Source organism: Peromyscus leucopus, chromosome 10, assembly GCF_004664715.2.
Source record: "Peromyscus leucopus breed LL Stock chromosome 10, UCI_PerLeu_2.1, whole genome shotgun sequence".
In the NCBI taxonomy this organism is placed as follows: domain Eukaryota; kingdom Metazoa; phylum Chordata; class Mammalia; order Rodentia; family Cricetidae; genus Peromyscus; species Peromyscus leucopus.
In genome coordinates, this window is record NC_051071.1 from 59,554,215 (window position 1) to 59,581,891 (window position 27,677).

The 27,677-nt window shown below is 42.0% G+C and overlaps 1 protein-coding gene across 2 annotated transcripts in view; it reads right to left on the reverse strand.

Moving 5' to 3' along the window:
- Txk (TXK tyrosine kinase) overlaps positions 1-27,677 on the reverse strand; it is a 63,921-nt gene that overhangs the window by 17,034 nt on the left and 19,210 nt on the right. For both annotated transcript variants that reach the window (XM_037209085.1, XM_028864237.2), the window contains exons 4-9: positions 26,992-27,197; positions 24,250-24,315; positions 17,207-17,261; positions 6,371-6,450; positions 5,370-5,497; positions 2,348-2,422 (exon numbers count right to left, since the gene is read on the reverse strand). In XM_037209085.1, the coding sequence (XP_037064980.1) occupies positions 2,348-2,422; positions 5,370-5,497; positions 6,371-6,450; positions 17,207-17,261; positions 24,250-24,315; positions 26,992-27,197 (610 nt within the window). The remainder of the gene's footprint in view (positions 1-2,347; positions 2,423-5,369; positions 5,498-6,370; positions 6,451-17,206; positions 17,262-24,249; positions 24,316-26,991; positions 27,198-27,677) is intronic.

Here is a 27,677-nt window from a genome sequence, read left to right on the forward strand (position 1 = left end):
TTGCCAGAGTGCTAACCAACATTTATCTAAACATGGATTTGAGGTGAAGTCTGTGTTGCTGTATGTTTCTTGTTTCTCGTAAGCAAATTAGGAAGAAGAAAGGAGGGAGAGGAAGAAGAAGGTTTTCAGAATAATACCCTTGAACCTGTCAAAGCTTTACATTTTTTAGCACCTACTTTTTATACAGAAACACCACCATCTGCTGGCACTTCAGGGTAATGCCCCTAGCAGAATTTTTAAAGGCGATAAGTGGAAATAGTCACTAACAAAGTAGTGAAATTCTGTTGTAAAAGTAACATGAGAAAACGGATTTATGACCTTGACAATGGCATGGAATTTCTTGATAAAATATGATCACAGAGGGAAATATTAATAAACTGCAAACCATAATTTTGTCTGTTCATCTGGAGAGATGACTCTGGTTAAAAGTGCTTGCTGCTCTTACAGAGTTCAGTTTCCAGCACCCACACTATGGCTCAAAATCTTTCTTAGCTCCAGTTCAAGGAGACCCAGCTCTCTCCCTCATCTGGCCTCTGCAGGCAACAACCATGCACGAAGTGCACTTACCTGCATGTAGACAAAATACTCAAACATGTAAAATAAATATAAATCTTTAAAAGAAAGTGTTAAGAATAAATCAATTGCCAGGTGGTGATAGATAGTGCATGCCTTTAATCCCATACACTCAGGTGGATCTTTGTGAGTTGGAGGCCAGCCTGGTCTACAGAGTAAGATCTAGGACAGCCAAGGGTACACAGAGAAATTCTGTCTTGAAAAGACAGTAAAAGAAAGAAAGAAAGAGAGAGAGAGAGAGAGAGAGAGAGAGAGAGAGAGAGAGAGAGAAAGGAAGGAAGGAAGGAAAGAAGGAAGGAACGGAAAAGAATAATCCAATCAGAAAAAGCATGAAATCCAATTTAAGGGTAAAATTGAGGAATATTGGATCATTAAAGAGAATATCCAAATGGCCACAATATCTATTAAAATGTGCCCAAAATAATTAGTCATGAGGGATAAACCATCGTACACTTACCAGATTGGCTAAAGTGTTAAGAAATACTAAATATGGCAAGGGTGAGGGGGGCTGGCATTCTTCTACTTTGTTGATAGGTGTGGAATTTGGAATGAACTCTTTGGAAAATTGATTCTGCCCAGTAAATCTCAAATTGTGCATAGCCTATGGCTCAACAAAACTACTCTGGAGTATACATACAGTGTGTCATAACTGCACACTTATCATCTGAACACAAACAAGAACTTTCATAGCAATAGTAGTTGTAAGAACCTGAATGGCTGTGTGAAAAAAGGTAGTAATCCTAACAGTGTAGCAGTATGTCACAATGAAAATGAGTCAGCCACACCCAATACCACAGATGAAATTGAAAGATATAATGAGAACAGGAAGAGGTTAGACACAAGAGTGTGTAGTTTCTCATTCTATTAACTTAAGTACTCAAAACTTGGTATATATACATATATATATATATATGTGTGTGTGTGTGTATGTATATATATATGTGTATATGTGTATACATATCAGGCTTGTAATGGTAAGACTTATGCATCATTCCGTTTAAAAAGAGGTTGAACTTTTTCTAAGAAATTAAGGAGTATGATATTCAGCCAACTTGCTAATTATGTAAGTTCTAAGATATGGGAATGACAAAAGTACCCATAACACCCTGAAGTCACCCTTCCCAACTTGCTTAAACTGAGGCCCTGAGTGAAGCATAGTCATTTTTATCGAATATAATGTCATTGTTCTTTTTTCCCCACCAAATATAATCTGAGTTCTACCAATGGGAGAAATTTAAGGGAGCAAACTTTTCAACAAGTCAGAAAACACGATTCCCTGGCTCACATTTATTCTCACAGACTTGTGTACATCACACTTGCTAGAGGGTGATTTGAATCTGAGGGTACTCGTTCTATTTGAACAAAGGTGAAGTGGAGACATTCAACAGCTCTTTTTGATAGGTTCTCTTGGAAAGCAATCATTTCCCAGCTAACCTTGTAACCAGAAAACAACAGCCTCAACATCCGGAGAACGATATTTATCAAAATGGGAAGGATGACGGCTCTTCATAAGGTGTAGTGAAATGTGAAATAAAACCTAAACATGGCTACGGATTCAAATGGCCCCAGGAGATGGCTTACTTAAGCATCTCCAGTAAGAAACTTAAAATTTTTTAAAGAAACATATGTAGGCAGACATTTCAAATGAACTGAGAATTTAGAGAATCTGTGGGGTGGGTCCTGGATGGATGGATGGATGGATGGATGGATGGATGGATGGAAGGATGGATGGATGGAAGGATGGATATCTTCCTTCAGCACATATGTACTTTACCATAGCTAAAACCAGCTGTGGCTGGTAGACAGCTGCCCAGAAGCCCAACTGGATAGCGGAGACGGGACATGAGACCTAAGGAGAAAGAAAAATGAGTATATCAAGACTGGTTTATTAGTTACAGAAGGAAGGACCAAGTATACTAGAAGACAGTACCTGTCTTTAAATAATGAGGCAGAACAATGCTCCACTCACATTATAGTTTTCTATTTTCCATCTGAAAACATTCCATTCATAATATATACTCAGTGTACACAATCTGAAGACTCTAAGTTAACAGAAATTCTCTTGCAAAATCTCAGTGTACACAGATGAATTGTTAGCACTTCAGTGAAAAACTTGGCAAAACTATTCAAATAATTGGAAACATTTAAGTATTAAATACATTATACAAAAATATCAGTGTTTTATTACAACCATTCATACTAAGCATGTAGTTTATACATACTGATGATGATAAATAGACCCTAAAATATTTCTGATATCTCATTATTATAAAATATATATTTTCTTGAACATGAATTTGTATGTATTCTCTCAAATTTTTCTCTTATAACATGGGATATTTAATCAAATTGTTTCCAAAAGTGCTAGAAAAATTCACTTAGCCATCAAATTGAACACTTTTTATAATAGGTTTTTGTGGGATTTTTTGTTGATGTTGTTCTACTTTGGTTTGGTTTTGTTTCGTTTTGTTTGAAGGTAGCATGGTAGAATGACCAAGACTTCACTTGACTTGGTCAGCATGAAGAATTCCAGACAATCAGTTTCAATTTATCAATAAACATTATTTGTGTCTTCGATTGCTGCACATTGAAAGTCTGCATCATGTTCTAGCTTGACGTTGGGAGACGGTGTTGAATGGGAAGCTGTTGTCCTCCGCTCTCACAGACCACACTTTCTAGCAAGGGTGGGAAATGAACCAGTGTGTGTATATGCACTGGAAAAAGTAGATAGTAAACACAGGACAGCGTGGATAAAATGCTAGGAAGGCCTTTCAGACAAGAGGATAGGAACGAAGACACGGACTGACACAGAGCCATTCACAATGATCAGTGGGAGAAGCCCAGGCAGATAGATAAATAGTATGTGCAAAGGCTGGGAGGCAGAGGCAAGCTCAGCTAGCAGAAAACTAGGGGTATTAAGGTCTAAAATATACAAGATTCTCTTCCAGGTAAATCCCAAAGACCTAAGCACATCCAAAGACAGTTGAGATGCTTCCTCCTACAGGAAACTCTCCCTCAGTGAGGAACCCCAAAAAGAGACAGCCCATTCTAATGTAGATGATGAAGATGCACACAGGCTACTTGGGGCACCTACAAAGAATGCCAAACACATGGGATTGCACGAAGGTGGGTACCAGAACAAAGAGCAGGAGGTAGGAAGAGGCAAACAGTTATATTCAAGAAGTCTGTATTATCCTGGTTATGATGGGTCTTGTACGCCCTGTCAGAGAGCATTGTGTTTTACAGCAGAGAGAAGGAGAAAGAGGTGGGTTGGAAGAGATTGGGGGAGGGGGTCAGTCTCAAGCAAGAAAGTGAAATCTTCATGTTTCCATTTTTGTTAGGTCACTGGCGTAGCATAAAGGTAGATGGGAGGGAAATGAGCTTTGGAGACAAAGCATTAAAAAACTGCTGGAAATTACCCCCGGGACTAATGATTAATCGGGACAACCCTGATACCAGGGAAATACAGGGATCTAAATGAACATGTTTAGGATACGAAATTGATAGCATTTTGGACTTAGCCAAGAGTATTTATGTGGTGAACAGTTTATCATTCCTACCTCTTAATGTTGGCGCATCCTGGCCTTTCGTTATTTTGGAACTTCACTACATAAATACCCTTTCTTAAATGTTTCTTTAAAGGAAGGAGAAAGAGAAAGGACTGTTGAGGAAGGAAACTCAGAGCTGGCCTGCTGGTGTGTGTGTGTGTGTGTGTGTGTGTGTGTGTGTGTGTGTGTGTGTGTGTGTGCAGGGGCATGTTGTATCCCCAGTCTGATCCTTGGCCTCCAGGCCTCTCCTCTGCACCTCTCTCTTACCAAACAGCTGTTGATCCTCGGAAATCCACCGGGATTCATCCCATAAGTGGAGACAGATGTCCTGGGATTTGTTCTCGGTGTGCAAACCCAGTGTCACGAGAAAGTATTCTCTTTTTAAAAGAGTTCTTTGTTTTGTTTTGGTTTGGGTCAACATAACTTTTCATGAATGGGATATTCAAAAGAAACTTGAGAAAAAAAGGTAGAGTAGGTTACAGTGGGTCTGTTCCAAGCTCTGTAATGCTGAAGTAAAAGCCCTTGCCTCTGGCTCCAAGTGGCCTGGCACAGACTGGGTGAGGGCTGAAGGCCAGAGATGTGTAATTGTGGTAGAACTTTCTGAGATCCCTGATCTTTCCAGTATAAGGAGAGCTGGGCAAGCAATAGCTGGGGAGAGGGGTCAATATTCTGGTCTATTTAGGTCCAAGTGTAACTATGAAAGCCCGGGTCTATATAACTTCATATTTTCTCACAACTAGAAAGAATGGAGGATGAGAGGCTTAAGGATAATTTCCTATTGTAATTATCTAAACAAGAGAGGAGATTTGTGGGAGCAAAGGAAAGGAGCCTCATCATTTAGGGATTTGAAGCTGTATTACATTTAACCCTAGCTAACCTTCCAGAATATACACTTAAGTAAGTGCCCTTAGCTCCTCTGTCATCCACCACCTTTCTAATCTAAAGAAGAAGAAGAAGAAGAAGAAGAAGAAGAAGAAGAAGAAGAAGAAGAAGAAGAAGAAGAAGAAGAAGAAGAAGAAGAAGAAGAAGAAGAAGAAGAAGAAGAAAAATACTGCAACTCAAGTCTTGCTCCTTGGCTAGGAAAAAAAAAAAAAAAGACGCATTGATAAAAACAACCATTGCCCAAGAAAGATAATATTTCAAGCCCTTCGGCTGGATGTCCACAGTGGTTTGCTGCTGTTGAACATTTGAGAGCATGCATGCCTTCCCTGTCAAGGGACCGGCCCCCAGACCTGACTCCTAACTCACCAGCTGCATTGTACTGGTGATACTGGATCAGCTCGGGAACCGATGGAAAAAGATGTTTTTCGGCCACATACCATTGTCCTGCATCATTCTTTTTAATCTGATAATGTTTTATTGAAGACTGTGTAGGTCTGTAATCAATAAAATGTCAGTTACTAGAGAAACAAAAGACAGCTTTAGAACTCAGTGTGTTCAGACATGGTACTCCAATGCTCATTGCTCTCTTCCTCTCCACTCGGCACACCTACGAGAGAACAGGTGGGCTCCGCAAAGACCTGATCGTCCCGGAACGTCTCTCACATGTCCCACTGGTACCTCATAGTCAACCTAACTTTAGAAGACAAGCCCCCATGTCCTAGAGAGTGGTGTTCATCGCGAAGCACACATAACTATTTCTTGAATGTTAAATGTTGACTAAACAGATGAGAGGGATTGGAAAGGTGAGGGAGGAGAGGGTAGTCGGCAGAGGGAACAACACTACTGAGCGGGTAACTGTGTTGGGCGGCCAGGGCGTCGTTCCTAAACTGCAGACTAGCCGAGGGAGTCACTCCTCAGCTCCTTCACTCACCAAGGGAGGGGTGTTCCTGCGATTCTGCCTTTCAGGTACCTCTAGCCTCACCACAAGTTCCCATAGTCATGGAACACCCTAGGCTAAAGGCACAGGAAGCCTAGGGAGAACCTGACCCCCAGAGGAGTCTGAGGGGTCTGAGGAACATGCCAACAGTGTCTGCCACAACTAACCTAACTTAATTGAGAGGGTTGGTTGGAAAAAGGGAGAGAAAGAAAGCTATGTAATAGGTTTATCGTGTTACATGTTACATGTCATGTAATAGGTATGACCGAGATACAATGTAAACCATGTAGTTGTCCCAGTTTCTAGGCCAGCAGGCTTCCCCCTAAGCTGAACCCTTTCTCATAGTCCCTATGCGATGGCATCTACATAAAAGCAAAACTGTCCCAAGGATTATGTCTAATGTAGTCAAAATCACAAAAGGAATGCTTACCTTCCAGCTCTTGTAAACACAGAAATGGTATAAGACCCCAAATGTCTCGAATCCCTCACGATAAATGCACCTTCTTTAGCCTGAAAAAATAAAATAAAATGCATCCATTATTCAAGTGTATTCCTTCTTAGAAAAACAAACTGAGATATCAGTGATAAAAACCAAACCTGGATAGATTCCCTATAAGAAACATATAAAAAAAAGTGACTTCTATATTCTTTTTATTGAAGAATGAGATTGCTTTTGCTACCTTATCTCTCTTACAGGTTTAGGAATCATACGGTAAGAAATCTATAATCTATATTTTAAAACATTATCCTTGATTTTTTCCAGGAAACGTCCTCGTTTTGACAACCTTGTGCCTAGCATTTAGTGGGTTTTACTGCATTGATTAGGGTAACAGATGAAAATCACTGATCCATATTTAAAGGGAAAAAAAGCCCTCTGAGACAGACTGACAAGACTACATGTTAGAAGAAGTGGAATGAAGGGTGGAGGGGGAAATATTTCTGGAAAGGCATATAGTAGGACAAGAGATTAGAGTTCGTGAGAAAGAATACAGCAGGGGATCCTGTTGGGAGTCTCACACTGTTGTTGGATTGGGGGGGGATGAAAAGAACAGCAGCAGGGGACATGGTAGCACTGTCAATGCTCAGCTAAGAACCAGGTCCCTGTGGACACTCTTTGAAGAAACTCCAAGAAAGCTGTAAACTGCTTTCCAATCATTTCGACAGCTAGACTGTTTTGTCTGTTATTATACACCATTTCTGCTTTACTGTGTGTGCTTTTGTTCCTGAAGACAGAACAGCCACAGGGTCTCTTACAAAACCCATAGACCAGTGATTCTCAACCTTCCTAATGCTCTACCCTTTAATACAGTTGCTCATACTGTGGTGATCCCCAACCACAAAATTATTTCATTGCTACTTCATAACTGTAATTTTTCTACTGTTACAAATCATAATGTAAATATTTTATATGCAGGATATCTGGTATGGGACATCCCCCAAAAAAGGGGTCACAACCCACAAGTTGAGAACCGCTGCCTGCTGTGGAGTAATCCTTCTATACACTGTCAAGATGTGTTACTCTCATTGTTAATAAAAAGCTGACTGGTCAATAGCTAGGCAGCATTTTCAAGGCAGAGAGAATGCTGGGAAGAAGGAGGGCAGACATGGAAAGTTCATAGATGAGGTAAACGAGCCTCAGGGAAGTACATAATTAATAGAAATGGGTTAATTTAAGCTGTAAAAGCTGCCTGGAGACAAGCCTAAGCTATCGACTAAGAATTTATAATTAATAATAAGTCTCTGTGTGGTTATTTGTGGAGTGGCTGGCGAGACAGAGCTGGTCAGCAGTCTAGGCAGAAAATTCCACCTACAGCTGCCACAGAAGATTCAAGGTGACCCAAACAGCATGAAGAGCCCCTCACAGTGCACTTTAGATACTAAACACAGTCTTCTTTCATACTTCCACAAAGACATTAGCCTCAGTCCCCTACTAAACTCTCTTATAGGCATTGTAAATGACAAAATCCAGCTTTTATTGAATTACTGTGATGCACAAGTGTTACACTATATACCAAAGGGAAACATAGGCTGTTAATGACAAAGGTATAAAAAGAAAACTTTCGTGTATGCTTTCTATGTGTGTTACAGTAGGGATGCATATCAACATATGGAATATGCACATAACAATATTGTACATGGAGTGGTCTCTGCTTATAAAAATTCAAAGAAGGAAGACTGCAAACAGCGTTTTCTGACCACAAGGCAACAGAACTAGTAATTTCTAATAAGCCCCCGAGTACAATACCCCAAGCATCTTGAGCATCTCCAGATTTTACATTTTCTTTTATCTAACTCAAGGAAACTAAAATATAAATGAGGAGAGATAGTTCAGCAGTTAACAGCACTTGTTGCTCTTCCAGAGGACCCAAGTTCAGTTACCAACGCCCACATTGTGTGGCTCACAACCACCTGTAACTCCAGCACCACTAGATATGACACATTCCTCTGGCCTCCAGAGGCACCTGTAGGCATGTGGCATACTCTCTCTCTCTCTCTCTCTCTCTCTCTCTCTCTCTCTCTCTCTCTCTGTGTGTGTGTGGTGTGTGTGTGTGTGTGTGTGTGTGTGTGTGTGTCTGTGTCTGTGTCTGTGTCACACACACACACGTACACATACATATAAATAAATTAAAACAAAACAATTGCTTTAGATATAAAAATAAAATTAAAATATCTAAAATAACAAGGAAACACTGTGTATGAGAGCCTCTGCTGTATAGTTCCAACAGTGCTCAGAAATAAACCTGTGCTCTTATTACTTACATCAGTGCCCTACTGAGAACCCGTGAAGGTAAGATTGTCTGTGGGTGTGGGTGTCATGGGGAATTGTCTCGATTGCCTCAATTGATATGAACAGCAAGTGAGTCCTGGGCAGGAGATTCTGGGCTGTATAAGAAAGCCCTGCAGGTAAGCCAGCTAGCAGCATTCCTCCATGGTTTCTGCTTCAAGTTCTTATTTGAGTTATCACACCAACTTCCCTCAATGACGGACTGCAACCTGTCAGTTGAAATAAAACCTTCCTTCCCCAAGTTGTGCTTAGTCAGAGTATTTTGTCATAGCAACAGAAAGGAAACTGGAACAATCAGTAGACAGAGAGAGGGAGAGGGAGAGAGGTAGGGAGAGAGAGAGAGAGAGAGAGAGAGAGAGAGAGAGAGAGAGAGAGAGAGAGAGAGAGAGAGAGAGAGAAATAAGCAAGCATATCTAATTCAACAAGTAAGAATAAGGGTTATAAAATAAACCCAGGTGTCTTAGTTAGGGTTGTTACTGCTGTAATGAATAATACATTGGTAAGTAAAAGTTTTATCTCAAGTCACATCCCATTGAGGGAAACCAAGGCAAAAACTCAAACTGAGTGGGAACCTGGAGACAGGGGCTAATGTAGAGGCCATGGAGGAGTGCTGCTTACTGGCTTGCTCCTCATGGCTTGCTCAGTCTGCCTTCTTATAGAACCTAGGGCCACCAGCTCAGGGATAGCACCATGCACAATGAGGTAGGCCCTTCCCCATCAATAAAAAATGTCCTACAGGCTTGCCTACAGCCAGATCTTACAGAGGCATTTTGTAAATTGAGTTTCCCTCCTGTCAGATGACTTTAACTTGTGTCAAGTTGACATAAAACTAGCCAGCACACCAGATAAAGTAGAAGAAAAAAATTAATAAAGATCAAAGTAGAAGATAACAAGTTATAAAGGTGAAAATATGATACAATCAGTAATTAAGTTCAAAATCTGGTTGTTCAGGAAAAATAACAGATAAGCTAATTAACCTAGTCAGCAACTAATTGTGAAAAGTATCAAAAATTATTCCACAAGATGAAAAAAATCAATGATCTGTAAAAAGAAAGAAAGAAAGAAAGAAAGAAAGAAAGAAAGAAAGACTTCATTTGCCTATCTGTGGCACATTTTAAAACTTAAATGCAATGTATAATTAACAAACAACTTATCAAGATTGAATCCAATATGAATAAAAATCCTAATGGATCTATGAATTAGAACAATAGGTACAATTCTTAAAACATGGCAGTAGAAAGCACCATAAGCACATACTAGAAAATACTAAACTTGAAAGGGAAAAACAGTATAGAGATTGAACAATTCCAGAGCAAAGGAACAAAAGATAAACTTCAAAATATAAGTGTGTAAGGTCATGTTCAGATCAGTAACATCAACCCAGTCTGGGCTGTGCAAAAAGAAAGACCACTAAGTGGCCTCATTTTACCACAAATATTACAGAAAATGTTAATAAGTGGAATCCAGTAGCATCAGAACCCACATGCATCATAGCCCATTGACTCAAAGTGCCTAGAGTTTTCCCTAATGGCATCTGTACATTCAGAGCAACCGTGGGAAGGTTTGTTTTGGGTGTGTCATTGTGATCTTGAGTGTAAGGAAAGCTAAGGACACCAGAGAAAACCTCCATATTTAAAACAGTTTGTGAACAGACAGGCTGGCCAACAAAGACATGTAAAAAATACAGAGAAAATCCAAAATAAAAATTTTTATCATTACATATGTAGCAACCAAATGAATGCAGAATAGAAAGATACTTGGTAAGCTCATAGGGAATAAGTAATCTTCCCTGTACTCATTGCAAGAGGAAACATTATGAAAGAATCCAAAGTAGAAGTTTACAAAATAAAAACACTATCATCCTCAAGAAACATGGGGAGTATTTTCTTGTAACCTTGGAGTAGGGAGGGCAATTCTGCTTTGGTACAGTTTGTCAACCTTTACAAAAACTTTGATAAATTCAAACACATAAAATTCAAATACCTAGTTCGTGCCAGAAAACAGACAGACAATTGAAAACCTAGAGGAACTATTGCCACATACCACAAAGGGTTAGTTTCCTTAGCTATAGAGTCCATAGATTCTGAGAAAGACATCAAAAACCTAGTGGAAAACCATGCAGGGAATATGAACAGTTACAAAAAGAAAATCAAACACATAAAATGTAATGTATGAAAAATGCTTAACATCTCCAGGCTAAGAGAATGTGAATCAAGTTCCCAATGAGATGAAGCACCAGAGGAAGGATCCAGCTGTTTCACATGATACACTGCCTGGAAAGGCTGTGGGAAACAGATGCTCTTCTATTTCTGGTGGGTATCTAGACCCCTCACCATTTCTGCAAAGGGCACTTTGAGGTCTATGGAAGTTAGAAATGCACATTCCCTTTGGCCTCAGATTTCCATCTGGGGATTTATTCTACAAAAAGACTCATATAAATGGAAAAAGATGTGTGTGCAAAGAGAATTGAAGGCAACAATGTCTTAATAGCAAAAGAGAATACATCTCACTTAGTTTCCATAACGAACTATTGATTTACAAATTATGATTGTGGTGGTTTGAAAGAAAATGATCCCCATAGGGAATGGCACTATTGGGAGGTGTGGCCTTGTGGGGGTGGGCTTTGAGGTCTCCTATGCTCAAGCTACGGCCAGTGTCACAGACTCCTTCTGCTGCCTGTGGATCAAGATGTAGAACTCTCAGCTCCTTCTCCAGCACCATGTCTGCCTGTACATCACCTGCCATGATGATAATGGACTAAACCTCCGAACCGTAAGCCAGCCCCAATTAAATGTTTTCCCTTATAAGAGTTGCCTTGGTCATGATACTCTTCACAGCAATAGAAACCCTATCTAGGACAGTGGTACATCTAAAGCAGAGAACGATGTGCAGATATAAAGTGAATGAAAGACACTCTTGTGTACTGATGTTGGAAGACTCAGTAGGAAGGAAAAAAGTGGTGTGTAGAAGAGTATAAATAGGGGACCGAGGAGATAGATGACGGTTCAGTGTATAAAGCACTTACTGCGTAAGCATGGGGATCCGAGTTTGGACCCCTAGCACCCATATAAATGTCAGGCACATGTGGCTGCCTGCCAGTAATCCCAACACTTGGTAGGCAGAAACAGGGAATTCCTGAAAAAATCTGCCTAACTTGACTAGACAAACCAGAAAATTCTGGGTTTATGTGAGGAACCCTGCCTTAGTATATAACATAGAGGACAGTCAAGGATGATTCTATATATCAGCACGCACGCGCGCACACACACATACACACACACACACACACAAAAAAAAAAAAACACCTTGTCTTATTTCTGATCTTAGTGGACACGTTTTGAGTTTTCCTCCATTTTGATGGTAGCCATAGGTTTATCATATATTATGTTGAGATGTAGTCCCTTCATCCCCACTCCCAGGATTCTTGTCGTGAAATGATGTTGGATTTCGTCAAAAGTGATATGAAGGGGGTAGAGGAATAATATAGAGGGGAGGCTTAAGAGGGGAGAGAAGAGAAAGGAATCTGAGGAGTAGGAGGGGGAATAATTAACACTGAGAATATTTGGGAAAGTCATAGAGAAAAATGAACAGACATTTTCTTAATAATAAGGGAAAAAGTCATATAGAAACCTACTACTTAAAAAATTTCCATGTATGCACATCTCTCTATCTCTGTTTCTCTCTGTTTCTGTCGTGTGTGTGTGTGTGTGTGTGTGTGTGTGTGTGTGTGTGTGCTAGTTTAAATGCAATTACTTTATATGGGAGGGATAATGATTTCCCCAGAAGCTATAGGCTGCCAATTAAAGGCCCAGTTTCAAGTATGGGATACCACCTCTCTACTAACTAAATTGCTAATCAAAGGGGTCCCAGAGGACCCCCCCAAAACATTACAGGCTATTCTCCCTGTTCTTGTTGGCCTGCCAGAACTTGATGGTAAGACCCTCTTGTTGAAGACACTGCACACTTTGGTCACAGAACTCAGAGTAATCAAGCTGGTACTGACCTAGACGCTTCCTCCCTGCTGGCTAGCTTCCTTGGTACATGGAAGGTATGATGGGGTTGCTGGGGAAGAAAAATCAATAGTCTTACTAGCTGTGGTCCCTAGGTGCTAAAATAATGATAGGCCTACAAAGCTGTTCCCTTGAGTACAACAGTGATATGAACGTGATGGGGATAACCAACTGCTTTCTGACTGGATTTAAGGTCCCTTTGCTGTGGGATGTTCTGGATGTCAAATGTGTTGCTCTGATTGGTTAATAAAACACTGATTGGCCAGTAGCCAGGCAGGAAGTATAGGCGGGACAAGTAGAGAAGAATCCTGGGAAGTGGAAGGCTGAGTCAGAGAGATGCTGCCAGCCGCTGCCATGAGAAGATGTTAAGGTACCGGTAAGCCACAAGCCACATGGCAACTTATAGACTAATAGAAATGGGTTAATTTAAGATAGAAGAATTAGATAGCAAGAAGCCTGCCATGGCCATACAGTTTGTAAGCAATGTAAGTCTCTGTGTGTTTACTCGGTTGAGTCTGAGCGGCTGCAGGACTGGTGGGTTAGAGAGATTTGTCCTGACCGTGGGCCAGGCAGAAAAACTCTAGCTACATCCCTTGTTCAGGAGGAAACTTATGCCTGGTTATGTAAATCTGGCCAAGAATCTGTGGCTAGGGGGCTCATAAATCCTAGGGTTGAGCACACCATTATTATTTTGCTAAATGAATGTCGTATCAAACTGCCCTCTAAATTCATATCTCTATACTCATAGATTAATGCAGTTCTTAGTCTTTATCTTTGTATAGTGGATGGCAGTACAGAGGCAACTGATCCAAGTACAGAAAGCATGGGTTGGCAGCATGCCCAGGGGTAAGTAAGATAGCTGTATCACAGCCCCTCCCCCCACGAGAGTTAGGGAACGCTGCGTAATAGGGGACAGAAAGACTGTAGGAGCCCATGGAAGGGGAGGAGGAGGTGCCAAAAAGTGTCTTCTGGACTTGCCAGGACTTCTGTGTTCATGAACTCACAGCAGCTGTGGTTGCCTGCAGAAGCCTGTATGAGACGAATCCAGTCAGCATTTCAGCAGAGATGGAGCAGGGCCACGTGGCTCCCACCCCGGCTAAGGAGCTATTGACAGTTGATGGCAGGTAGTAGGAGAGTCAGTTCTCGTTAGGGATGAGGCCCCTGGCAGGTGGAGCACACTCCAGTGGATTGCCTTACCCCTGTGCGTGTATGGGCGATTTTACTTAGCAGGGTTTTTTTTTGTTTTGTTTTGTTTTGTTTTGTTTTTAGGATATGAAGTTGGAAGGGAGATGTGAGGCGATATCTGGAAGGAGTTGGAAGAAGGGGAAGTGAATCTGGTCAAAATACATTGTATAGTTGGATGAAATTTTTAATAAATAAATGTGTAAGCTAGTATCTAACTTTTATATTTCCATGACAAAACACCATGACCAAGGCAACTTCTGAGAGAAACCATTTAATTTGGGACACATAGTTGCCAAGGGCTGGAGTCCTTGGCCATCCTGGTGGGGAAGAGGGCAGCAGGCAGGCAGGCTTGGTGCTGGAGCAATAGCTGAGAGCTTACATCTCAACCACAAGCATGAGGCAGAAAGAGAAAGAGCTAACTGGGATTGGTGTGGGCTTTTGTTTGCTTGTTTGTTTTGTTTTGTTTTTTTCTTTTTTTTTCTTTTCATTTTTCTTTATTAAGGAATTTTCTACTCACTCAACATACCACCCACAGATCCCATCTCCTCCCACCGCCATCCCTCCCTCCCAAGCCACCCCACATCCCCACAACCCCCAAATCGAGGTCTCCCATGGGGAGTCAGGAGAGGCTGGCTCACTGAGCCTAGGCAGGTCCAAGCCCCTTGCCACTGCACCAAGGCTGTGCAAGGTGTCACACCACAGGCACTGGGCTCCCAAAAGCCTGCCCATGTCCCAGGGATGGATCCTGATACCCCTGTCTGGATGCCCCCCAAACAGTTCAAACTAAACAAAGCATCTTCCGTATCCAGAGGGCCTAGTCCAGTCCCATGGGGGCTCCACAGCCACTAGTCTAGAGTTCATGGGCTTCCACCAGTGTAACCTGTCATTTATGCACGTCCTCCCATCAATGTGGCACATATACACAGTAGAGTACTATTCAGCAGTAAAAACAATGATATCATGAAAGTTTCAGGCAAATGAATGGAACTAGAAAATATCATCCTGAGTGAGGTAACCCAGACTCAGAAGGACAAACATAGTATGTACTTACTCATAAGTGGATACTAGATGTGAGGGAAGGGATGGCCAGACTGCAACCCAGAGCTCCAGAGAGGCTAGCTAACAGGGAAAGACCCTAGGAGGGGTACATGGTATGGGTTTTTGAATACCAAAGCACGCCCTGTCCCCATGATAAACTTTCTCCAACAAGGCCACACCTCCTGACCCTTCCCAACAAGTTCCACCAACTGGGGACCAAGCATTCAAGTATATAAACCTATGGAGACCATTCTCATTCAAGCAATCACAACCAGTCAAAGCTTTCTGAATCAAGTCTTGAAAATACCTAGGAATATTGCATTCAGTGTGTGTGTATGTGCATGCAAGTTGATTTTTACAAGGAAGTATATCACTCCAGTGTTCCAAACAGTAAGAAGCTGGAAACAATTTGAATGTTTATGAATATTGGATAAATTTTATATGTGCATATAATGAAATATTAAATAATATGGTGGTTCTACGTGTACACATATGAATGAATTTTTAAAACATAATATGCTTATAAAAATCCAAAGTCTTGTATGGTGACTCATACATATTATTCCAGTACCTGGGAGGTTGAGGCAGGAGGATTGCCTCAAGTTTGAGACCAACCTGGGCTACCCAGTGAGACTTTGTCTCAAAAATAAGTCAAATATCAATATATGTGATCTTTATGTCAAGTGGTGAAATTATTCATGTGCACATATAGATGATAAAATATAAATAGATGGGAAAAATGAGAACACATCTGTCTTTTCTGACTGCCTTTGGTGAAGTCAGGGAGGAAATGATGGACTGGGTTTCAACTGTGTGAACCCTTTAGAAATGTCAGGGTAGCTGAGCATAGTGGCATATGCCTGTAATTCCAATTTGGGAATAGGAGGAAGGAATACCACAAATTAAAGATTATTCTCAGTCAGTAGTGAGTTGGGGGCCAGCCTGGGCTACCTGAGGTGCTATCTCAAACACAGGAAAGCAAAAAAAAAAAACTGGGAAAAAATCAGGGCTAAATTTTTAATATTTCATCAGTGTGGCAAGCACGTGGGCTGTTCGATAACTGTTTTCTCTACTGTCTTCAGCAAGATGAGATCTTCCCATTACAGAATCTCTTGTGCTGGACACACACAGTCCTGTGATTTGGATCATGTGGCCTATATCATCTTGCTTATGGGGAATCTGCTTCCAGCTCTCCTCCCCTTAACTCTCCAGGGTGGAGCTCTTGACCTCACCAGCTTTCTGCAGCAAGCAGAGCTAAGCCTGTCTAGGTTCCACCCACACCCACACCTGAGGCCAAGTCTTGGTGCCCCATCTTCCACGTGTGCTATTCCACAGTGGCTCTTCTCTGCATCCTGGGCCATTGCTGACGTGGATTTTTTTTATTTACAAAACTGATTCTCATTCACATTTCTAGAGTCCCTCCACACCTGAGGTCACCGCAGAGTGACACAACACCTCCTCACCAGGTTCTGGGTTTGACTCCTCATTTCCTCACAGTTACTAGGCACTGACAGTTGGAAACTTAGACCCTACGCTGTTTTGTCTTGGTTTGACCTAAATGGGTAGTTTTGATCTGAGTTTAATACTTTAACCACCAACTCTCCCCTTGGCTCCAAAAAGACTAAAGAAACTAGCACCGCATAATTCTCTGTATCTGTGTTTTTCAAGGGTATAAGCAGAGGTCACAAGGTTAGGGGCTCTGTTGCACAGAGGTCATATGGCAATGTTCTCCATCTGTGGGTCACGACCCCTGTGGGTCTAATGACCCTTTCGCAGGGGCCGCCTAAGACCATCAGAAAACACAGATATTCACATTACAATTCATAACAGCAGCACAATTACAGCTACTAAGTAGCAATGCAAATAATTTTATGGTTGGGGCGTCACCACAACATGAGGAGCCGTGGTAAAGGGTCGCAGCATTAGGAAGGTTGAGAACCACTGTCCTAGGGGTAACTCGGATGCAGACTCCACTGAGAGAAGGCCCATTGAATGACAGAGTCTGACGCTGAAATCATTTCAAGAGAAATGTGTTTCTGAGATTACGATGGCAATCCATGAAAAGGTGATCTTATGCAAATATGCCTGATTTTTGACTTAGAAAAATGTACAGTGGGAATGAGTGTGTAATGGTATTTTAAGAATAGAAAGCATATGAAGACACCTTTTGAATGGCTATAATCTTCATAATAGATTTCTCGGGATTACTAGAAATATTCACAGGCTTTTTCTGGACACACTGAATTACCTCTTGCCTCAACAGGCGTTCCGTCTGGTTTCTAGTAATGTTCTTATGGTACCATCTGGAAAAGTAACAAAGAACACATTTTTAACTTCATGTTAATTTTTCTTCATCTTAAAGTCTTTAGAATTTACTTTAGAAAGCTATAGCTTAAATTCAGATAAATAACAATGTCCTATTATGTCGCCAATTTACCAAACTCAATACATTTTTTTCTCATTTCAAGCCATTATATAGTTCATTCTACCATAGCCCACGTCATCCTTCTTGCCCACACAGTACTTACATATAATTTTGCATGATTTAACATCTTGTAAAATCCCATGAAAAATATGAAATTAAGAAGTTATCTTCAGGGACTGGAAAGATGGCTCAGTGGTTAAGAGCACTCTGGCTGCTCTTCCAGAGGACCCAGGTTCAATTCTCATCACCCACATGGCAGTTTACAATAGTCTGTAATTGCTGTTCTAGGGAATCTGATACCCTTACACCAATGCACATAAAACAAAAATAAATTATTTTTAAAAAAGAAGTATCTTTAACACATGCTTAGTTCTGTGAGTAAACTAAAATATAGCCATTTCCAACTTCTCAGGAAGTTCCTATTTGCATGTTTTTAGAAGTGTTAGGTCACTTCCCAAAGTGAAATTCATCCTGATTTATCTAATTCTCCTTAAGACAGTCTCCCCTCCCCCAGTATAGTTAGTACTTAGCAGAGTTGATGGACAGGGCCAGCCAAGCAGTGATCCTGACTCCAACACTCTCTCCTGCTTCTCTGACCACAGTCTCCCCTGTGCCACTGAGCCACACTGGGATTCTTTCCTTCCGTATACCAGCAAACATCCTTCTACCTTCAAACCCTGCTTTCTCTGAATTCAGCATGTCATAGACCATCAGAACCACACACAGTAGGCATAATTAAATAATATTATGAGATAAACATGTAGTTCGATGTGACCATCCTTAAGCAGTAATCTCAAAATGTACAGAAAAGAGAGAAAGACGGTCAGAAAACAAAGACAGAAAGGTCGAGAAACTTTCAACTTCAAAACAACACATTTACAAAGAGCTTTAAACATAATGGAGTATTACTGGAAATACTGTTTGGTAGAGAGAAAGAGGGCAATATTGAGCACGAGCTGAGTCACCACGGATAGGCCAGAGGTGGCTAACCGAACGCCATAAAAGGACGGAGTCTCTCGGTATGTGGACTTCCCCTAACACCTGGTGATGAGAAACTGACTCGAAATCTAGATGGTCAGCTACCTAAACCCCTGATGTCATCCGACTGAAAAAGAAACCATAGAAAAGATGAACCACAGGCAGCAGGAGGGGATGACAGTGGATGAGACAGAGAAACTGGCCACTCAGGGTGTGCGGGGAGAGGGACAGTGAACATCAGCTGGGACTTCACATGAATGGGAGGAATTTCAACGTGGGTCGGAGACTTCTCACAGAAAGAAGAAATCCCTTCAGAAGAAATGAGGCAGCCGTGAAGACACGGGCGCTAACATGGAAAGGTCACCACTGGTTAAGGTATAAAATCTGCATGTTAAAAGAGAATAGTGATGAGCATTCACTAAAATAAGTGGACTGTTAAAGGCCAAGACTGTAAAAGGACACTCACACTGAGAGAAGTCCATAGAAATTGCATTCTTAAATAACATTTTCCACCTGCTATGGTGTTGGTGATAATTTTAGTGTTTTACATCTGTTTATCATAGTGACAAATAACGAAAGTGAATGCATTCATTCTGCTTAAACATGAATTTGAAAAGCATCCATGTGGAGATATCCTAAGAATGACTTCAAAGTGGTTACCCCAGAGCCAGGTAGAAGTCTGTGACAAAGTCAGGGTCCTTGAGGGACTCTTCCCTTTCTAAGTCACGAAGACGTTCAATGAGAGTGACGTGAGATTGGGAGCAGTGGTTCAGCATTGAATCCATTTCAATCATATGCTAAAAGTTAGAAGGGCTTTTACAAAACGAGGTGACACTATGTCTTGGTTTCATTTTCCACTGCTGAGCTTATATGGGCTCAGAACGGCAGGTTACCAGGAAGCTGGGACAGCAGGAACCAGATGTTGCTGGTCGCAGTACATCCACAGACAGGAGAGAGGGGAAGGAATTCATGCTGCACACCAGAGCTCTGTGACAGGAGAGAGGGGAAGGAATTCGTGCTGCACACCAGAGCTCTGTGACAGGAGAGAGGGGAAGGAATTCATGCTGCACACCAGAACTCTGTTGCTTTCTCCGCTCTGTTGTTCGTTTCCAGAACTACTTGGGATTTTCAATAAAAGTCACTTAACTGTAGTGAATTTACAAATGAAAACTCCATGCAACTAGATTTGTGGCGATGGCCGTTCTGTTGTTGCTTGTCAACTTGACTACATCTGGAAAACCCCAAATGGTTGGGCACACCTGTAAGGGATGTTTTCCCCCTTAAGTAAATCTTTTTAAGTGGGAAGACTCACGTCTAATCTGGATCTCTGAGGTGGGAAGACCCACGTCTAAACTGAGCCACACCTTCTGCTGGCAGCCATGGAAGAAGGAAGCCCCTTTGCCTGCTTGCCCTCAAGTCCATTCCTTCACTGGTATTAGAGCCTACTTCTTCGGGATTCCGGCATGTCATGAAGACCAGCTGAGATATCCAGCTTCACAGACTGAACAACTACTTGATGCTTGGACCTTCCATTGGTAGACAACTGTTGGTGGACTAGCTGGACCACATCCTGCAAGCCATTCTCATAAATCCTCTTAATAGAACACAAATAGGAAATTCATTCTCTAGGTTCTGTTCCTCCAAAGAATTCTGACTAATATACCACTCAAACAGTCACCTAATCCTATACAGGTAAGGATCCCCTGCCTAAGAAATGGTGCCAGCCCCAATGGGGGAGGAAGGGGTCTTCCCACTCAGCTAAAGGAATCGAAACAATCCCCCATAGATGTGCCCACAGGGGGACTTGATTTAGTCAACCTCTCATTGAGACTGTCTTCCCAGGTGATCAAAGATTGCATGGAGTTGATAATTAAAACTACCACAGACTGTATCTCCCATATCTAGACACCTTATACTAAACTAATACTAAATAGTGTGAAATAAGAGTTGGACATTAGAAAGTAATCCAGCATATGAAGACACAATGCAGTAGAAACAGCCTGTTGTGTGTTAGTTATATAAGCCTTTGTGTTTTACACACACACACACACACACACACACACACACACACACACACCTTAGCATTCTGGCAAGATTGGGTGTATTCAGTGTAGTATGGCCATAGACCCCCTCCTAGAATTCTAAGTAATAGGTAGCACTAGTGTGGTCTTCAATTTTTGATCCAGAAACCCCATTACATCTGAGAAAGTGAATTTGCTGCCCTTAGTAGGTGACTATATAGCCCTGAGAATATCAAGGATTCAGTTCAGAGGAAAAAAAAAGATAAATCGAGTTCACCTCCCAGGTAAAGTTTGGATTATCAACATATTTGCTCTTTTGAATGTTTATAATTTTAAGAAGATATAGTGTATTCTGCTTTTAGTGATTTCAAATGTATAGTTAATTTTAAACATTATTTGAAGAGAATTTGACTAATTTATAAATATTTGCACTTAGGAGAACTTAACTTACCACATCATTTAAACATTTAACTCTCCAGCATCATTTAAAGGATTTACATGGGACTTAATACACCTGTAAATTTGCTCAGCCAGTCACGTGAAGTACTTAAACCGTAACTGAATATACCCAGTTTGTTAATTCAAGTCAGATATTTCAGGACATCTAATTAACTGGGCTTATAAATAGGACTAAATATTTGAGTACGTTTAGTCAGTAGAATTTGAATTACAGTGATTCTTCTTATTTATTTAAATTTATAAATAATTTATTAAGATTGGCCTGTTGAATTTGAAAGCTTCCTGAAAACTGTGTTAGTACAATGGACTGTTGATAATTTGAGGGTGTGTTGAAAACCAAAGTGTCCTTCAATCTTCCTATACACCAGCGTCCCTCTGGAATAACAGAAGTCCCCCATCGCCTTTCAAACTGCTTCCTACCACTTTGCGAGCTCAGGTCATGTTCTTATAGACGTCTTCCCTAACCTAACTCCTCCACCTACGTCCATCACTTCCCCGTTTTCTCCTGTGATTCCCACATTACTCTTTTAGAACTACAATTTAGCACTATAATTTAGAGTTATCTATTTGTTTTTAAATCTAGGATTGTTTAATGTCTCTTTTCTCTATTAACTATAAGACCCATTAAGGCAGGGAAGGCTCTATGTCTTCTAAATTATATCCCCAGGGCTCAAAGCTGCTAATATCAGATACATGCCTGGTGTACATAAATGGATTGAACTCGTAAAGGGATCCAGGTGCTACAGTAACTAAGGCAAGCTAATCACCTGTAAAACTATACAGGGTGGGCCAAACTGAAAAGGACCTCCCCATTATCTTCATTGTTCAGAGAACTAACAATAATCACTAGACTGTCTTGAATGTTTACTATGTACCATATGCGGTAGTGTCCCCACTTTTTGGAGCATTCAGCAACAATAGGCAGCGTTGTCCAGAATCAAAACTCTACAGCGATTATGCTAGGATTTGGACTCAGCTGCTCCTGCACTCAGTACCTCCACCTACAACAATTCTCTTGTACAGTCATCACAAAAGTGTAGAGCACATACTAAGGGATCAACAAGTTCTAGTGACTAGTTAGGATAACTATTATATTTAATATTTTAATGCACCTGTTCAAAAAGAAATAAAATTTAGTGAGTAGTCCTAAGATTTGAATCATTAAAAGGCACGATTTTCAAATTCATGTAAAACAGAGCCCAAAGACATTAAATGGAAATTCTGTTTTGTTTTGGTTTGTTTGTGGGGGCAAGGGGACTCGAGACAGGGTTTTTCTGTGTAGCCCTGGCTAGCTTGTAACTCACTCTGGAGACCAGGCTGGCTTCAAGCTCACAGAGATCCACCTGCCTCTGCCTCCCGAGTGCTGGAAGTAAAGGTGTGTGTCTAACCTAAGAGCTGTTCCAATCTACAATGCAAACAACCTTAAACCAGAGGCTCCGCTTAGTCTCAACCGAGGAGACAATGAGCAAATGAGCTATGACTGCAAGAAATGAAAGTACCATAGTGAGAGTTCACTCAGTAGCCACCAGGCTGGTAGGCACTGTCGCACAGGTCTCCTTTGAGCTTCCGGAAAATCTGAACTTGAACAACAATACAAAAAAAAAAAAAAAAAAGGCCCTACTTTTTCTAATTATTCTGGGTTGATTTTCATATGCATTCCCTTCTAAGCCAGACTTGTTCTGTTGGTCAGCCTCAGCACAGGGAGCAGTGAGACCCCTTGGGGCAGACTTGAGTGACCATAAGTGGATGGGAAACTGTTTTCTAAGGGAGGTGGTTCAGTCCCTGAAGGAGGTGGAGACTGGAGACTGGAAGGGTCAGATCAACAGAAAGAACATTTGAGGCAGCAAAGAGTGAGGAGGACCTTTTGTGACGGAGCTGAAGGGCATGATGGGAAGGAGGAAGCGGGAGCCAACAGAGCAGTCTGGGGGTCTGAGAAAGCCGCGTTAGATGTGCCACATGCCCTGTGACCCCTCATCTGTGCTCCAAGAAGGCCTGTATTATTCACCAAAACTTTCAGAATTGGAGTTATTTCAGAGAAAGGTGTACTGAATCTTGTTTAAAGCACTAGCAAGGCTGAGGAAGCTTCTTCCATTGTATTCGATGTCTGGTCTCAAGAAATACTTGATACCACTACTCGTACCACATACGACCCCCTGTTGGAAACGTATGCTAATTGTAAGGTAAGTATCCAAGGGAGGAGGGGGCATGAATTTGAAAGGACCAAGCAGACTCCATAACAGGCTGCTCAGTCTTCTTTCAGTGATCAGGCCTCAATTTCTGTTTCCTGAGACTTAAGCCAGCAGGTTCTGGGAGGGCTATGACGTAGTCCTTGCAGTAGCTCCCTTTCTGCACGTACTCTGACTGCTCAAGGTTCAGTCAGGTGTTTACTGTCTGGGACCCCTCACCAACTTAGAGCTATGTGCATGGGTCAATGTGAACTGTGAGGCCAGCCAGCCTCCATGGCAGCTCAGGGACACAGCCTGGGACTTGTCCAGGCCTGCCCCCAAATGATAACTGTAACCCCCAACCAGTAAATTCAAAGGTTACACACCCTCACCCAATCATATGACATATGGTACATACGGCACAAAGGCTTGCACCACCCAGCTTGCAGTTTTTCCCTTAAAAAACCCCTCATTTTGAGAGCTCAGGGCCATCCTCCTACACCCGCTGTGTCGAGTGTTGGACGTGGAGCAAGCCCAGACTTGCTTGTACTCAATAAACCCCTGTGTGTTTTGCACTGGGTAACAGCTCGGTGGTGGTCTTGCTGGGGGCACGGGGCTTCTGGCGACGTGGGTACAACAAATTCAAAGTGAGAACATTACTTTATAAACCATATAGGACTAGTCCCAGGTCCTATACTTTGTACCTATAACTTAATCTTTCAGCCTTACTTTTTCACCTGAAGAGGGAGGATCTACAAAGTCATTGCTCAGATCTCCCTATTCCAAAGCGGTATTTGTTACCAAAAGAAGAGGAAGACTTTTGAAGCATGAATTTGATAAGTATACTTAAGTTTCTTGCAAACTATATCATTAGCCTACCTCTGATCCTCAGATATTTCTAAAGAGTATCAAAACAAGAGCAACATCTAAAACTGACCCCTGCAGACTGTCAGACTTACGACCTGTCATTTTGAAAAGTAAATGTTCCATGTAGGATATGCAGTACAATACATATGTCGGTGTTTATAAAGCAGGGCCGTGCCAAACAAAATGAATATAAGCTTAAGAAGGATTTTCAGAAGCAACCGTGAGAAGAATCAGAGGTCTCTTCATTGCTAAGGCTATCGAATGTGTTACTTTCTTTTTCTTTTTCAAACCTGAAAACTGTCCATACCTCAAAGTTCCCAGCAGGTCCCTGATTTTCAGAGGTTAATCATAGCACAGGCTTGGTAGGGACACTTACTCATAGATTTCCAAATTGGTGAGTCGGTTTTCGGTCACATAGTTGCTTGGGATTAAGCCTTCATTCCTACAACACAAAACAAAAGAAAACTCAAGATGAGAGACAGGTTTGTAACGTTACCATGACTGTAATTACTTAAATCCCAAAGATGTAGAGGGAAATCAAAAGCATTTTACTCTTAAACTGTTAAAAGAATAAAGATGTTTTTCATTTCCAACTCAAAAAATCTCTGACTTATAAACTATTTAAAGAGATTTTAAGACTCTATTTTCTTTTTTTTTTTTTTTTTTTTTTTTTTTTGGTTTTTCGAGACAGGGTTTCTCTGTGTAGCTTTGCGCCTTTCCTGGAACTCACTTGGTAGCCCAGGCTGGCCTCGAACTGACAGAGATCCGCCTGCCTCTGCCTCCCGAGTGCTGGGATTAAAGGCGTGTGCCACCACCGCCAGGCTATTTTCTTCTTCTCTCTTTCTTTCTTTCTCTCTTTTTTTCTCTCTTTCTTTTTTAAAATAATTTAATTTAATGTAATGTGGATTGATGTGAAGGTGTCAGGTCTCCTGGAACTAGAATTACAGACAGTTGTGAGCTGCCATGTGGGTGCTGGGAATTGAACCCCAGTCCTCTGGAAGAGCAGCCAGCGCTCCTAACTCCTGAGCCACCTCTCTAAACACCACCACCCCCCTTTTCTTTGAAATAATCTCACCACGTAGCTCGGCTAACCTCAAATTCTGTGTCACCTCGAGAGTGCTAGGGCTGCAGGCAGGTGCCACCCTGCCCAGCTCCAATATGTATTTTAAAGGGAAAGTAGATGCAGTTCTGAGTTTAGACTCCAAGCGTATTGTTCAGTAGAAAGGACATTGGCAAGTTGGGCACTGTGCAACTGGCCTCACCAAAGGTGGACTATTGGAATGCCTCAGACTTAAAAAAAAAAAAAAAAAAGCCATTGCTTTTTATTTCATAGTAAAATGTACAGAGTTTATAAAACACTGACAAACTTCTGCTTTGCTGCTGTCAGGTCCACAGCATACTCTATTTCTGCCCCCCCCCCCCGAAAAGGGCATGCTAACTGACTCGTCCAAAATTGAGTCTAGTCCCCACGCAGCCTGCACTACGGGAGGGTTTCTGGTGGTCAGATAAAAGCCAGCATTCTTCAGGGATTTATGAAACCAGTTCCCACCTGTCCAAAGGGGTCCTTTCCCTTACCCCTGGCCGAAGTGGCTACCTGTGGTTGCTATCGAAGCCCATGCCTGCCTCCAGGCTCCCTCGGTATCACAAGTACCTGTTACACATTTCAGGGTCCACACTAGCATCCTACCCCTTCTTAGTTCCCCAGGATTCCCGCCTCCCAGAAACCTGTCACCCCTGCTATTCTCACTATACTGTCTGTCTGTCTGTCTGTCTGTCTATCTATGTATCTATCTATGTATCTATGTATCTATCTATCTATCTATCTATCTATCTATCTATCTATCTATCTATCTATCATCTATTTATCGCTATCTACTTACTCTTTTTTTTTTCTTACTCTCTAACGATGATATATCCCCTCCCCCCTCTCCTGCTTGCCATCTCCAGTATTCTTTCCCGCTTCCCTAGCCCTGGCCATCTCCCGTCTGCTTCTTTTTCCTCTCTGCTCTGTCTCTCGTATCTACAATAAACACCTTAACCACATCACGGAGCGGTCACATCGGCAGTTTCTTTACTGAACCCTCTCACACACAGCCTGCACATGACACCACTGTCCACTTAGTGATCATTTTCAATGAGCTATGCTCACGTGTTGAAATATGTGGTGTGGTTCGTAGATTCCATGTACATAAAAGTTATCACATTTCAAGCCTTGTTCTTCAGCTCGCTCTCAGTTTGTCAATAATGCACCTCCGTTGTCTTTTGGTCAAAGTGGAGGTAAAAGGACAAGAGAAAGAAAAACCCTGGCCTCCGCGCTGACAAGTGTTCTAGCTGCTTCCACATCTAGGGCAGGATGACCCTTGGTCGTGAATTAGGAACTTCTCTACGTGAGCCCGACCTCACATGAATAGTTTTACTTGAATTCCAAGACCATGCTCAAGAGTTGAGTTACAACATTGCTCATAACGGAGGGGGGGGCCAAACTAAAATGTATATACATCGTAGAAATTAAAAATAATGGACCCAATACCTTGGCAGTTTCTACTTTTAGCTTAGTCACTTTGAGCTCAACTGATCATTGTAAGTCTTCCTTGATAGATTTCTACCTTACGTACTGAGGCAGAATCTCTCAATGGTGTGAGTTTCTCGGGTCTGCTAGCCTACTAGCCAGCTAACTCCCGGAGTTCCTTCTCTTGGCCTCTCTCTAGTGCTGGCGTTACAGGAGGACCACCAGGCTCACTAGACTTTTCTGTATGTTCTAGGGATTCAGACTCTGGCCCCCACCTCTGTGAGAGAAGCACTTCATGGAGTGAGTTATCTCCCCTGTCCTTGTTTATTATCCCAAGTAAAACCTTAGGTCTCCATCCCCGGGACACACAGGGTCACGTGGTAGCATGGGGACAGCCGGGCAGGTGGAGGCAGGTGTTTCTGGTTTCAGTCATCTGCCACAAGTCACTGTATTCTGCTGTTCTCTTACAAATGGGAGTGTGGAGACTGTTTTATCCCACACAGAGGGAAGAGTTACGCCCGTGGAGACTATGAACTACCACGCAGGTTCTCCTTTTTATGTCCTGAAGTCTTCGAAGGTTGGGAAAACAGTGATGAGGACTCGTCTTACCCCAGACGGTCTCTGGCCTTCCACCAGTGAGGATCACACCTCTCCAATATCAGGTATTCCTCTGCTCTCTTCAGTGCCAAATTACAGGGCTCCCGGGGCAGGAAATCATAGAGAGCCTTGACCTGGATCCTCTCTTCAGCAAGCTCTGAGAGCGGGAGGGGAGGCAGCGGCTTGCGTTTTGAGGGTTGCGCCCCGCCTCTGTTGGACTGTAAAAACCATTATTACTGTAGTCGTTTGTACCAAACAAACAAACAAAAACAGGACACGTGCATCTGCCTCCATCTCACATCTACCGTCCAGCTCCACCAATGCACTCAGGCAGAAGCAGCCAGAGACAAGGGCTGTAAACAGCATGACTGCCACACAGCACTGGGGGCCAGGAACGCACTTGTCATTCTGTGACTCTGAAATCACAAGCTCTCTTGACGGCACAGCTTGGGAGTTTCGGATGCTGTGATTCTTAAACGATGACTTACCCTGAAACAGTTTCATTTGTCTTTAGTGATTCTTCGCTTTTAAGAAGAGAAACACACACACACACACACACACACACACACACACACACACACACACACACACCTCTGTCCTTCCCTGGGCCCTAAGCTTATGTCCATGTTCTCCACCCTCCCCAAGCCGCGGTCTCCCAACCCAAGATGGCAGGAACCACAGTATATTTCCTCACTGGT